The 15,655-nt window shown below is 42.5% G+C and overlaps 1 protein-coding gene across 5 annotated transcripts in view; it reads left to right on the top strand.

Annotated features, from left to right (window-relative positions):
* Window positions 1-15,655, top strand: part of MSRA (methionine sulfoxide reductase A) — a 388,985-nt gene that overhangs the window by 285,470 nt on the left and 87,860 nt on the right. For all 5 annotated transcript variants that reach the window (XM_005874625.2, XM_014546451.1, XM_005874627.2 and 2 more), the window contains one exon: window positions 12,568-12,674. In XM_005874625.2, coding sequence (XP_005874687.1) covers window positions 12,568-12,674 — 107 coding nt within the window. The remainder of the gene's footprint in view (window positions 1-12,567; window positions 12,675-15,655) is intronic.

Here is a 15,655-nt window from a genome sequence, read left to right on the forward strand (position 1 = left end):
TGGCATCGCAACCTCCCGATCCGCCCTGCTCTGTGCATGACGGGGCGGCGCCCCAACTCCCCAATCGGCCCTGCTCTGAGCCTGACGAGGGGCTGCACTTAGGGATTGGGCCTGTCCTCTGCCACCAGGGAGCAGGCCTAAGCCAGCAGGTCGTTATCTCCGGAGGGGTCCCAGACTTCGAGAGGGCTAGGGCTCGGGCTCCTCCCTGGCTAGGGCTCGGGCTCCTCCCTGGCTGCCTGCTGCTTCGCACACTACTACATTCCTCGGGGGATGTCGGACTGCCGATTTCGGCCTGATCCCCGCAGGCCCTGGCTTTGGAGTTAGTTTCAGATCCAGCACAGGCTTTGGGCAGGTATTCAGCGTCTCTCTGAGTATCAGTCTTATCTTCAAAAAAAGGGTTTGATAATAATACTACATGTCATTGGAGAATAGGACGAATAACATAATAAAATACAGTGGCACATAATAAGGGCTTTAGAATCATTAGCTATTTTGTTGATCACCTACATTTGTAGGTAAGATATGTTTGGTTAAATAGGCACATGTACGTGTGTAATTGTAACTAACTGGGAAAACTTAGTATTACGTGTAATGCTGAGACATGAAAAGTGAAAAAGATCAGTTTGCCTTAGCTGGCATGGCTTCATTCTTCCTAGGCAGAGGTTGAAAGGGGCCATTGGAGTCCTGTCAAATCTGGTCTGGCCAGTTTCGTAGTGGACCGTTCATCATAGTTTCTCCAGCCCAGTTTCCCCGCCCCTGAGAGTTATTTTCACACTCCATAGGAAGAAAAGAGGTACTTGAAGGAGCAGATAATATATAACTTCTCCGTCCCTCCCTCCCTCCCACCTTCCCTCCTTCCTATGAAACAAGGGCTCTCCATCTGTTTGCTCAGTGTTTTAAATTTAAAATGAGATGTCAGTTAAAATTGACAGGATTAATTTTCAGTCAGGTAAAGTGAGATTGTTCCATATTAATAAGGCTTGTCTCAGGCACCTGACTTAAAGGCCAGGTGTGCCAGGAAGGGTCACATGGGTGATGATGAGAAGTGCTGTCTATCACTATGAGGGATACAGGCTCATCTACCTATTGGAGGACTTCAGTGCCCTGTGATGTTTTTCCCGTGGAAGCCCTATTTCCAGCAGAAGGCAGGAGGCCCTCCTTGAAATGGCACTTGTGTACGCTGTCCCATGAATGCCAGTCATCCATGCTGGCTCCTGTGCCCCTGCAACACATAGGTGGCTTTTTTGTGCCGTCTCTGTGGAGGCAGGGTCAGTACAAGAAGCAAGGAGTAAAGGGGCTGACTCTATTTATATGCATAGAATGTTTGAAATTCTGACCCATTCATTGGTTATTTCATTTTCATTGAGATAAATTGTGGAGAAGCAAGTGGGAGTGTTCAAAATCTAGTAAACGGAGTTATAGCAGCTAAGCTTCTCCTTATGTTTACTGCACAAAGAGACTCAAGTAATATAATGTAGATATACCATCCTGAGTGTTACCAATGCAGAATGTAGGCCAGTGGTCTTCCCCTGAGAATGATGTCGCTCAGGTGTATGGAAACCACATGCTGACCACAAGAAGTTAGATCTCTTAATTTATAGCAGTTTAATAAACTTGTCTAATAACACTTCAATAAACATCTCTCTCTATATATAAGGCTAAGTGACCGACCATACGTCCATCCAACCGTCCGACCCGCCGACTGGCTGATACATATGATGCGCACTGGCAATTTAAAAATAAACGTTGCCCTGGTCGGTTTGGCTCAGTGGATAGAGCATCAGCCTGTGGATTGAAAGGTCCGGGTTCAATTCCAGTCAAGGGCACATGCCCAGGTTGCCGGCTCCATCCCCAGTGGGGGGCGTGCGGGAGGCAGCCGATCAGTGATTCTCTCTCGTCATTGATGTTTCTATCTCTCTCCCTCTCCCTTCCTCTCTGAAATCAATGAAAAAATATATATTTAAAAATAAATGTTGACTTGCACATACACGATACATATAAAGCTCTCGCTGGTGCCAATCGCATGCGTGTGTTTCGATCTGTCATTGTCAGTCGTGAATTTGGTTGACGCTTCTATTATAGAGAAAGGGTGAATAGCGATATTTCTTCTAATTAATTGTCTTTCAATGTGCACAAATCCATGCACTGGGCCACTAGTATCTAATAATAGTTTATCACAACAAAAGTGATAGAACGTAAGGAACGGCATAGCAGAAGAGGTGGGCAGCAGGTGGCTTGAATGAAAGCAAAACTAGTTGAATAGTTTCAATTGTTAGGTTAGTTTCCCTCGACACAGAGCCTGAGACAGGGATTCAGTTCTGTGACTTATTGAAGAAAAAGAAAAGAACCTCTGAGTGAGTGAGAGGGAAATAGGATAGGAAAGGGAAGAAAGCTGAGCAAGGATGTGGCCTGGATAGTCTGGCCTAGGCCTGCTCCCATGTGGGGGGCAGGGTAGTTCTGGAGGTGTGGCCATGTGACTGCATTCTCACCAATGAGATATGAGTGAATGTCTGGGAAGGCTCTTTAAAGGCAGAGGGAGTGGGAAGAAGTGCCCTTCTTTTTCCCTTCTTCTAGTCTGCAACTTGGATATGACGGCTATAGTACCAGACCCTTGGATCAGGGCCATATGTTAGGGATACGTGAGTGGAAAGAAAAAATCTGGGCTCCTGTGACCATGAACCACCCTGTCACCCCTAGACCACCTACTTCAACAGCTTCCACCTAAAGTGAAAAAGCAATATAATTCTATCTTGTTTTACTCGCCTTTAGTTTTGTTCTCTGTTAAACTGATGGCAGTTCCTCATTGGCACAGTGAGCCAGGACTGTACCAGTTTTTGAGAGAGATGAGACTTTCTGAGAGAGATGGTAAGATGCTGTAGTCACCAAGAAAACACATTATGATGATAACGTCAGTGCTGCCCACAGTGTAAATAAGAAGGGGGAAAAGACTTTTTTCTTGCTTTCTCCATACAACTAAGAACCTTATTTCTTTAAAACAGTATATATATGTGTTGATTTTAATTTGTGCTTCTCCCCTTCTTTCTAGACTTTCAATATATAACTTAATATGCTATTTAACCAAAAAAAGAAAGTCTTGTTCTCTATTGCACATCTCCATTCCCTTGAATATGAGGATAAAAAAAAACAAAACATCTACACTACTAACCACTGAAATTAGTGGATACAAATGAAAATATAAATGCCAAAGACCTCTGACTCTTTTATAACAACTAGTTTCCACCCATCCCAGAGTTTTCAATTCTTACACATTGTTTCATTTAGCAGCCTGAATAAGTAGGCTTTATAAGTGACACTATCAGAAGGCGGGGTTTATTAATATATAGCAGTGGGTCTCAACTGGGGACAATTTTGTCCCAACAGGAGGGGAAGATGTTTACTGAGCTCCCAGGTACACAAGAAATGTACCTGTGAGGTACATTTCTTCATCCCCATTTTTCCCAGTGAGGAAACCAGACCTTAGATGGGCCTAGTAACTTGGCCGAGGTTACAGTTAGTAACGGGCAGAGCTGGAATTAGAACCCAGAATTGTCTCATGACAAAACACAGGCCTAGTTCTCTGCTTCATTCACAGTCAGGACCCATTTCCCGCTGACAACAGTCTAGAGAAGAGAAGAATATGGATTCATCCTGGTGGGAGTCACCATGTCTATGCAACCAACATGGCTAGTCCCTTCATGAGATTGCCCCTTTGACGTTCCCTAACACAGAGTTCGTGATTTCTGTCCCTTAGGAATATGTCCTTCTTTGCCCTGATGTTCACTATTAGCTGGTGGCTCCTGGAATTTCTTAAAGTAATCATCTCACAACAATTCACAGGGTGAACTTCCCTTTAAAATTCCCATGTTCCTGCATATTTCTCATCTCTCCAAATAGAATGTATAAAACAGGGCTAGGGCCCAAAGATGAGCTAAAGTTTAGAAGGCACATTGAGCAGATGAGAAATCATCCATCTATTTGCTTCATTATAGATTAAGCATTTCTCCATTTTCTTTTCTTTTCTTTTTTTTCTTTTTAGTGCTTTCTCTGGCTTTACTGAGAGAGAGAAATCTTAGAGCAGTCTCGGGGTGGCTTGTCCCTTTCAAATCTTATTTGGAGAGGGTGGATGGAGAAATCTCAAACAGTTGGTAGGTGCCAAGAGGTCAGTTTTTTTCAGGAATACCCCAAAGCCCAGTCCTCATTAATCACTTCAGAGAATGTTATGGAGGAATTTTAAACACAAGATGTTGTTTCTGAGCCAGTTGTTCTTTTTTCACCAACTACAGCAAGCCCATTACTTGCTTTTCTGGGACGTAAAGACAGCCAGATAAAGTCAATAATGTATCCTCTTAGATTTTCCAAAACCAAATGGAGGGCACAGTGAACTTTGCAATGCTTGTTGAGTCTGTGCCAAGGAGAGTTCTGGATTTTTGATGCTCACCTGGGCTTTCACAGAATCCTGGGACTCTCTTGAAACTGACTTTTCCCTACATCTCAAATCCCTGGTGTGTCCTGTCTTGACACCTGTGGCCTCATGCTCAGCTGACCACATTCATTTCCTTCCTGGCCCTTTGGCAGAAACCAGCCTTGGCTCTTCACAATTCTCAGCAAATACCAAACTTGTTCTTATTTCTGTGGTGCCCTCTCCCCACCAGATACGCTGCCTACAGGGCGCTTTGTTCCACTGTCTTTGATTGTTTCGCTCTAACTTCTTGTACTTCAGTTTTGAAAAGAGAAAGAGCTTTGTGTCAGGTAGAGCTAGGTTTAAATCATAGGCTGGCCGGTTACCTGCTGTGTGACATCCATAGGATCACTGTAAGTCTCTGATTCGTAGCTTTCTTTGTGTCAAAGAAGGTTAAGAACACCTACTTCACAGGGCTTATGTGAGAATTAAATGAGAAGTATTGGCAAAGACCCGGTACAGGTAAATACAGTGTCAAGCTCAAAATTGTTCCTCTCCCTCCCTGCCGTTTTCAGGCTATTTCTTGAGATCAAAGCATATAACCCAATCCCTCTGTAGCCTCCATTGTGCTGAGCACACAGTCGGCACCATAAGAATACTTCATGCTGGAGAGACAATATTTGTTTGAAAAAAACTGCAAGACAAATAGGGATTCTCTGCCTTTCAGTTACATTTCCCCCCCTTTCTCAAAATGTGATTTTGGTTAATTCTGTCCTTTGGAGAACAGCTACATAAAGGCTGCTTAGATCAATTTATAACAGTCAAATATCTCATTTATTTTGTGATTAAGTGGGTTAGCAGGACCACTTCTTGCATTTTCAGCAGCTCCTAGGTGTTACTTTTCTCTTCTGGACTTCAGGCTTGCTGGAGAAGATAAGCCCAGGGCTTTGATGAAGATGCTCACACGCGGCTGCTGCTTTTGCAAACAGTCCGGATTCCTATCATGTCCCTGAAGGCACCACACTGTTCCGTAATCCTTACCGTTGGCCTCCTGGAGAATGTCTCTCACCCCTCTCCCCATCTACTTCTCTTTCGAGACAAGAGTCACTTTCTCTATGCAGCCTTCGGTCCCTTCCACTCGGATCACGTGGACTTACCCACTCTTTCCTCTGAATCCTTGTATTTTCCCAATCACAGATTTTTTTCCCCCATAACATCTTGTTATGGACTCAATGTCTGTGTCTCCCCAAAATTCATATGTTAAAGTCTAATTCCCAACGTGATGGTATTTGGAAGTGGGGCCTTGGGGAGGTAAGTAGGTCATGAGGGCTCCACCTTCGTGAATGGGATTAGTGCCCTTAGAAGAGGCCCACGAGCCAGCGCACTCTCTTTCTGCCGTGTGAGGACACAGCAGGGAGACAGCAAGAAGTCTGCAACCACGAAGCAGCTGCTCAGCATACATCAAATTGTCTGGCATCTTGACCTCCAGCCTCCAGAACTGTGAGAAATAAGTTTCTGTTGTTGATGAACCACAAGTTTGTAGGTTAATGGTATTTTATTACAGCAGCCTGAGCAGACTAAAACACACCTCCAACACTTGGTTATGGTTATTACTTTTCATCTACTTCCCCTTATTGTCCTAGGAAGGTGATCTAGTTGAAAAATGAGACTTATTTCTGAATCCCCGTACCTGGTACCTTGCCTGAGAGGGGAAGGATGGATGAATGGGTGGGAGGAAGGAAAGAAGGCAAGCAGTGGCCAGGAAATAGTGTGGGCTTTTATAGCTATTTTTCAATGATTTTTAATTTTTTTTGTTTCTTTCTACCATTCTGCATATCTTTCTGTCTCCCTTTCTAGCACCTCAGTGGGTATGAGCTCAGGTGATATAAGATAATGCCAAAAGACCTGATTTTTTTTTTCAAACCAGGTCAGAGACCAATAGTGATAAACATTGGAAAACTCTTCATGGCTACGAACAGGGGTAGGAGAATTCACTTAAAGATTTTTTTCCCTCTCTTAGGTTTATTTTCCATTGAAATGAAGAATTGGGCTGGAGGTTGGCAGGGTTAAAATTTAAAAGGTAATTCTGATAAAAAGAGGTAATAAGCAGTTAAAACTAAAATAGTACATACCTATACACATAAAATAAATTTTGATCCTCTCTTTGGATTTATCTGTGTGACCTCTGTTGTGTGCATATCTGAGAGATTAATATAAATAATGCTTTTCAAGGGCTACTCCTAGACTATCTTGCATGACATCATTTGTTATTTTTATTTCAAAAGTAGTTCTGAAATAGTCTAAGATTATTAAAAGTTGTACATGTAAAAGTATTTAACATCTACATAATAGTTCAAAAAGTGCTTTGCAGGTTTTATCTTATTTATTTCTCACGACAAACCCACTGCTTAGGCCTTTATAATTCCTGTTTTACAAAGGAGGTTTGAGACTCAGAAAGATTAGGCAATTTGCATTAAGCATGTCAGTGGCAGAGTCAGACTTAAAAACAAGGTCTTATAGCTCTAAGTCCTAGGCTTCTTACAAGAGATTTAGTAAACAGGTTTTCCTCACATGTGAATTACTGTTTTGTATTCATAACATAAACCAATGGAGGTTGAAAGAAATGGTGAAAAGTTTAATGATGCTAAACATCTGTAAATGCAATGTATTAAAAATAACAAGAACAGAAAATCCATAGTTCTATGGGATTTTCAGTCTGTTGAGCATCAAATCATATTTTCCAATGAACCATCTGCTTCCAAATTTCAAGCTCCTATCCATTTACTAAGCCCCTTCATCAGTGAAATGAAAGGTATATGCATTGGAATTAACCAAATACACATACAAGTATGTGAATATGAGTGTATGGTTTTGTTTTAAGACATTATACCTTCTCATCAGGATGAACATTGATGGGGGGAAATTGAATCAAATTAACATTTTTATTCATGAGTAGACCAGAGAGAGTTAATATCTTGTCCAGTATCACCTAAGATTCAAGGAATCAAAACAAGGCATTGATGTTTTCTCTCCACCCTCTACTGTATGTATCTGTTTAGCACTTTCTTGTCTTCTCTCCTATCCACAGGGATTTAGCTGGAGGGACCAGGAAGAGAGTGTATATTGTTTCTGACATGGGGAGCTTTTAGTTTCATTAGAACATCAAAAGGGTCAGAAGGTCAGGGCTGTAAATTCAAATTGTAAGACTTCTGCCTGCAGGTGGTGGTTGTCATTGTGTGAATAACTCCCATCTTTCCACCGGAGAAGTAGCCCTTTTGGTTTGGGCAAAGGGAAAGGTACAGGGAGACTGGAGCAGAGTTGTGGATAATGCCCACGATGTTACTCTCACTTAAGGCTGCCCAGCCCAGAGTGAGTTGGGGACGCCCCAAATCTGCACAGAGAGGACAAGGGCAACAGTGACAGGAGCTGTATCAGTATTATAGTATTACAATGAACAGATGATCAAGTTAGGATTTAAATTAAGGGATCATGGCTTCAGGGTAAGGTGTGTAAATCCTTGTCCTGGATTGCAGCAGTAATATAACCACTAATTACTTAAATAATACATGGATTGTTTTTTATAGAAGTACATTGCCTTGAAAAAAATGCCATTGATATTTTGATAAGGATTGCATCAAATCTGTAGATTGCTTTTTATTTTAATGATGTTAATGCTTCCAATCAAAGAATAGTGTATATTCTTCTATTTATTTGTATCTTCTTCAGTTTCTTTCTTCAATGTTTTATAGTTTTTTGAGTACTGGTCTTTTACCTCCTTGGTTAAATTTATTCCTAGGTATTTTATTCAATGGATAAAGAGGATGTGCTACATATATATACAATGGAATATTACTTGGCCATAAAAAGAATGAAATCCTGCCATTATAACAATATGGAAGGTAGAGAATATTATGTTAAATGAAATAAGTCAGATGGAGAAAGAAAAACACCATATAATTTCCTTATAGGTGGAATTGAATAACAAAATAAATGAACAAACAAAACAGAAACAAACTCAAAGATACAAAGAACAAACTAATAGGAGCCTGGTGGGAGTGGTGCTGGGGGGTAGGCAAGAAGGGTAAAGGGATTAAGTTGCCAGTTATAAAAATAGTCATAGGGCATACTTGCCTAGCATGACAATCATGTGCGTCTTTTCTTCCCAACCACACAATTTTGTAAAACCTTCCAGATGTTCCTACCCCTTAGGTTGTCATGTCACTACAAGAGAAGCTCTAAATACAGATGTGAGCTTAAGGCTTTCATTATGCACTCCGCTATCAGACTATTTGTGAAAATATGATTAGTGGGAGAGCCCATTATTATACCGTTTCCTTAGAATAATTCTCCATTATTCCCATTTTGTTTGATAAAAAGCCATTATCCTATATAATAAAAGGGTAATATGCAAATTGTCCCCTCGACTGGGAGTTCGACCAGGGGGCAGGGCCAGCCTGCCAACTGCCCTCAGCCCCTCCCCCCAGCCAGCCCGTCCCTGATCGGCTCCCTCCTAACCCCAATTGGGGTGGGGCTGGCCAGCCAACCTCCCACATCCCCTCCCCTGGGCAGGCCCTGCCTGGGCGGGCCAGCCAGACCCCACCCGTGAGTGAATTCATGCACCAGGCCTCTCATATATCCATAAGCATCAATTTCTCAGGATCCTATGATAATTCAAAGACCTTCAACCAGACATACAGCTATTTATTATCTTCATTGTACAAGGCATATGGAATCTTAGCAAAACTTGTTGAAAAATAGAAATGTCACACCTGCAGATTCTTTTTTACTCACATACTAATTTCTCTTTTAAAAGAAATGAAGTTTAAATAGATTAAACAACTCTTCATGAAGACCCTGCTTTTCTGAGACTTGAATGGGAGGAGTCAGATTTTACCAAAAATCAGCCATCCCACGATCTTTTTTCTTTGTGTAGAATAATGTTACTACTATCATGTCTTTATGCACAAAAGGATGGGAAGTAGCTATGCAAGAAAGCCCTGCTTGTCAGTGAAGGAGGTAAAACTGAGGAAGGTGAAGTGAAAATGTCACCAGATTACCACTCTGGAATGTATATCTCCCCAGTCTCTTAGGTTCCACTAAAATGTGAACTCTGCAAGGGGATGATGTGCTTTTATTCATTGCTGTGTCCTCAGCACCTGGAAAAGTACTTGGTACATCTTAGGTGCTTAATAAGTAATACTGATACTCTAATAATACTTACAGAGTATGCACTGAAAGTAATATTTATACTGTAACAATACTTATATATTGTATACGCTAATAATACTAGGATGCTTACACTGAAATAGATGTTTTAATTTGATATTTGTTTATTGGAGGGGTGAGAGGGTTTATTTTTATTATATATTATTAACCAGTAACTGCCACGTGTCCAAAACAGAAACCATCCCCATTTCTTCCATATGCGCTGGAATATTTATGAATTTAAGTTACCATAATTTTCTTTACAAACCCAGAGATGTCACTAATAAATCTGATTTTAAAATTGGGTGAGCAGAGTTGATATGCGAGGTTTGCAGCTATAGACGCACATGGCGTGTGGGGGAGGTCCGCCACTTGCTTCTATAGATGCTTATGGCATACAATAGGTTAAATTAACATTTTTGTGTCATTATTGGCTCTTTTAGTCACTAATTAGTTCCTGGTCCTCATTGATCTCTGTGCAGTGAGGAGAGGATGGGGCTTCGAAGGTGGGAGGAGATTGCCAAGAAGTCAGCTAAACTGGGGGTGTGGACAAGCGGGCATCAGAAATACCCCCTCACACTCACATACATACATATACACCTCCAGAGTGCCATCCTCTCCTCGCTAGTAGCCTATGGCTTGACCCTAAGTCCCACTGTTTTGTTACCATTTAACCCTCTGTTTTGGGCCCGCAGTTGTGAGCATGAGTTCTAGCTTGCCCATCCATAGTGAACCTTGGTGTCCTTAACTCCAGAGCTTACCTCTAAGATCAAACATAGCAGCTCATTTGTAGTTTTTTCCTGTAGCTCCTAAGAAAGATTATTTTATTTATATTGGAATTTGTATTTACATTTACAAAGTAAATGTGACAGAGCCCTCCAGTATTGATTGTGGGGCCCCAGATCACAAGGTATGAACCATGTGTTCTTCATGCAACAAATATTAATAGAAGTATATCCCTCTGGCTGAGGTTATATCAAGCACTGTGGCTGTAACGCTATGCCCACTGGCAGGCACAGAAGAGAAAGAGGGACAAGCACGTGATACCAATGCAGCATGATAATACCTCTAGGGAGCCCACAGGAGTCTGTGACTGTCATGTGAGGTGTGACCAGGGAAGATTTTCCAGAGAGAAGATGCTTGAACTAAGACTTAAGATTGAAGAGGATTTCTGCCCTGGCCACTGTGGTTCAGTTGGTTGTGCATCATCCCATGCACCAAAAAGTCAATGATTGGATTCCCTGTCAGGGCACATACCCTGGTTTTGGGCTCCATCCCCAGTAGAGGGTATTCAGGAGACAGCCGATTGATATCTCCCTCTCACATTGATGCCTCTCTTTCTTTCTCCCTCTCACTTCCTCTCTCTATAAAAATCAATCATTAATTTAAAAAATGTAAAAGAATAGGAGTTCCGTGAAAGGCATGTATATGACATGTGGGGTGGAAGGAGCCTTGTCAACACCATACCTGAGAAAGTGTAGCTTGGAAGATTCAGGTTTTCCTCACCACATTGCTGGAATTAAAAATGTCACTAACAGGTTATAAAGGAATCTTGAAGATATCTGGGCAAACACTAAACCCTTGCTACCCAAAGTTCCATCTGGTGACCCCGCACTACCCCTGAACAATTTAGAAATGCGGAATTTCAGGCTCACTCAGACCTGAGGAATCAGATCCTGCATTTTGACAATGTCCCCAGGTGATATAATTGTGCATTAAGTTTGAAATACAAAACTGGTTTTCTTTGAAAGGTTGAATCTTCTCTTGGAGTTTTGGGGCATTTGTTAAGACTGACACTGATTCTTGAATGATGCAATAAACATGTGAAGTTCATTTGGACAGCAGTATAGAGATCAGTAGGGGATCCATATTAAGCCTGTGGCTATTTAGCTTTGAGGACTAAATGACTCAGTGAGAAATCGACCACCATCTACATCCTAGCTGCTGTGACAGGGTGAAAAGTGCACTGGGCAACATTAAGTCCCAGGGATTTTTTTTTGCTTAGGTGTATGATCATAGGCTGAGCATCAGTTACTGTGTCACTTACAGGCACCTCCCAAATACCTAGCAATGTTCCAGGCCCTGACATGCACATCATCACATTTCCTTAACTGCTGAGTGAGGGACAACAATACCTGCCATAGAGTGAGTCTCATTAGGAGCCAAAGGAATAATGTGCATCACAGAGCTTTGTAAGTGATAAATGGACTAGATGATGATTTAAGTATCTGCATAGAAAAATGCATACTTAGAGAGCATCTACTATGATCCAAGACCTGTGATAAATTTAACTAGGCTCAAAGATCCTATATAATAAAGAGGTAATATTCAAATTGACCATCATGCCCTCACACAAGATGGCCACCCCATGTGGTCGCAATATGGCTGCCACAAGATGGCCGGAAGGAGAGGGCAGTTGTGGGTGACCAGGCCAGCAGGGGAGGGCACTTGTGGGCAACCAGGGCAGCAGGGGAGAGCAGTTGGGGGGGACCAGGTCAGCCAGGGAGGGCAGTTGGGGGTGACCAGACCTTCAGGGGAGCAGTTAGACATCAATCAGGCTGGCGGGGGAGTGGTTAGGGGGTGATCAGGCTGGCAGGCAGAAGCAGTTAGGGGCAATCAGGCAGGCAGGCAGGCAAGTGGTTGGGAGCCAGCAGTCCCGGATTGTGAGAGGGATGTCCGACTGCCGGTTTAGGCCCAATCCCATAGGGGTCCCAGATTGGAGAGGGTGCAGGCTGGCTGAGGGACCCCTCCTGCCCCCAGTGCATGAATTTCATGCACCGGGCCTCTAGTATGTGTTATAGTTAAAATAGGCAAAGCAAAACAGACACATTTTATGCTTATTTAAGAAGGGAGGTGGCAAGATAAAATTAAAAGAAGCACTTGGCACATGAGTCATAGAGACCGAGTGGCCCTGGCCTTGCTGTCCAGTCACCCCAGTAATCCTCTACTTTCCACATTCTTAGGCATGCGCCAAGGCAATGACCACGGCTCTCAGTACCGCTCAGCCATTTATCCGACCCTCGCCTCGCACATGGAGGTGGCCCTGCGATCCAAAGAAGACTACCAGAAGGTGAGCTCTCCCATTGCTCCTGGGCTCCTCTGCCCGCCCCAGTGCCTGCCCCTGCCAGGTGCGGCCCCACCTGTGGAGGGAGAGTCTGGCTCTTTTCACCTGGCACTGAGTTCCATTTGCACACTTTTTGAAAATTTCTATCAGCCTCTTGGAATAGAGCCACTCCGCTCCATAAATATGCCAAATGAGATTTTAATAATAGGCCCTTATGCATTTCTCTTTAAAATCAACACATAGTCTTTCTCCCGCTCTCTTTATCCTGCTCTGCTTCTCTCTCTGAATTTCTCCTTTTCTTTTTTCTTGCTGTATTTGTTTGCTCAGACTACCATCACAAAGAACCAGACTGGGTGGCTTGAACAACAAAAGTGTATTTATTGTCTCATGGTTTTGGAGGCTGGAAGTCTGAAATCAAGGGTCAGCAGGGTTGGTTCCTCCTGCGGCCTGTGGGGAAGGATCTGCTCAGGGCCTCTCCCCTTGGCTGGTAGACAGCCCTTTTCTCCTGTGTTTCTACACACATTCAACCTGTAATGCTCTGTGTGTTGCTCATAATAGTAGATTGAAATACAGTAAAAAATACTTCTCAGAAATATGGACATTATATCATAAAATAATTATTTTCACTATTAACTTGTGTTATAATTTAAAAATCTCCTCCAATAGAGATTTAATTCTTTTAAAAGTAAGTTGAGTTGCCCTAGCCAGTTTTGCTCAGTGGGTAGAGCATCAGCCCATGGACTGAAGGGTCCCAGGTTCGATTCTGGTAAAGGCATGTACCTCAGTTGCAGGCCCAGCCCCTGTGGAGCCTGTGTGGGAGGCAACCAGTTGATGTGTCTCTCTTACATTGATGTTTCTCTCTCTCTGTCTCTCCTCCTTCCTTCCACTCTCTAAAAATCAATGGAAAAATATCCTCGGGTAAGGATTAAAAATAATAATAATAATAAGTTGAGTTGCTTTAATTTTTAGAACTTCATGATGCTTAAATTTTAATTATTGTTGTTTTATTTTTTATAGTTATACTTAATCCACTTTATTTTTAATTAAATTTTTAAAGTTTTTTATTACAATTTACATTCAATATAATTGTGTCTTAGTTTCAGATGTACAGCATAATGGTTAGGTAATCATGTACTTTACAGAGTGGTCCCCCCGATATTTCAAGTATGCATGGGGTCCCGTGCATAGTTATTACAATATTATTAACTATATTCCCTATGCTGTAGTTTACATCTCTGTGACTGTTCCATAATTACCAATTTGTACTTAATCCCTTCACCTTTTTCACCCAGTCTCCCCAATTCCCCTGATTTGGATTCACATTTAACAACAGAGCGAGTAGCTACTGTAATGCTGATCTATTTTAGAATTATGTAAATAGTCTGATATGCAACAGTTCCTAAGAATGTGTGGGTTCTCCAACCTGTCCCACATGCGGCAGAGGTGGTGGTGAGGAGGAGGCAGGAACAAGAGTGTATCTACTGATGAAGAATTAGCAGGACATGCAACTCAGTGTAACTCCAAAAACAGAGAGGGCTAAAGGATATGCTGACAGGCCCCACCTTGTCCTCAGCACACCCCCTCTGTCCCTGCAAGGGGTGATGTCTACCTGGGTGGTACTAGTAAGCAGCCTGTAGGATGGCCCTCAGTGGTCTCTGGCTGTGTGTAATCCCCTCTCCTTGAGTATGAGTTGGATTTAATCACTCATTTCTACTGAATGATAGAGTGATGGGATAGCACCTCTGAGATGAGTTTATTAAAGATTATGACTTACATCTTGGGGCCCTTTCTCTCTCACTGCCCCTTGGATCACCTGTCCAGGGGCAAACCAGTAGCCGTGTGGTCAGGCAGCCCTGAGCAAAGGCTCACGTGGCAGTGGGCGAAGGCCTCCATGAACCACTGAGTGAGATTGGAAGCCCCTCAGCCTCAGGCAGGTCTTCAGATGAGATTGCAGCCCCAGCTAATAGTTTGCAACCTCATGAAAGACCTCAAGCCAGGGGCACCTAACTAAGCTGTGTTGTTTTAAGCTGTTAAGTTTTAGAATAACTTAAGTATACTTATATTTATATCCTAAAAAACTTTTAATTCTAAATTATTCTTTCTCATATCCTTTTTCATCATGACCTTTCTGATTATGGTGGGCTTCCCTGGACATATGTGGTGGCAGTTAAGCGTGTAGTCTCTAGCATCAAATCGCCTCAATTTATATGTCAGCTGAGTTAAGATTTCATTAAGCGCCTAACACTTAGATGCCATATATCATATTTACTCAAGCAGCCTATAAGGATGAGAGACCTCATTATTATCCCCATATTTTAGATGCCCAGTGTCATAAGGTTAAGCTAGTAGAGTAGCCAGAATTAGAAAAATAGGACTAGATGCAGAGAGATGAGCTGGGTGGCTGTTGCAGGTCTCCAGGCCAGGAATGATGGGAGCTTTGTCTAGAAGATAAAAATATGAATAGAATGAGGGATACTTAGGAAGTAGAACTCATAGAACTTGGAACTGATTGGGAGTGGATAATAAATGAGAGGGAGGAGTCCAGAGTGACTTACACATTTCTGGACAGTGATGACTTGTATGATGTTATGGAGGAGCACAGGCAGATGTGTGGGGAAGGTAAGTTAAGTTTGGGAATGTGGAGTTTGAGCTACCCATGATATGGGCATCTGAGTGATTGCTAGAAGAAGTGGGCTGTTCCTACCTTGCAGGGAGGGCAGTTACAACTATTAACTGGGTTAATGCTTGTAAAGTACAGGACCTAGGACATAGTAAGTGCTCAACAAATGGCAGCCCTTATTATTATTTGGAGTTTACTTATACTTAGTAAATGAAGCCAAAGTTGCTGATAGACTCACTGAGGAAAGTGATGAGATGAGAGGAGAAGGCCTAGGCCTGAGGAACACCAACATCTGAGAGAAGGGTGGGGAAATGTCTGCACCAGACAGGACATTGTTCTGGTTTCAGAATCAGCCCCAAGCAAGAAC

The sequence above is a fragment of the Myotis brandtii genome, unplaced genomic scaffold (genome assembly GCF_000412655.1).
Source record: "Myotis brandtii unplaced genomic scaffold, ASM41265v1 scaffold447, whole genome shotgun sequence".
NCBI classification, from domain to species: Eukaryota; Metazoa; Chordata; class Mammalia; order Chiroptera; family Vespertilionidae; genus Myotis; species Myotis brandtii.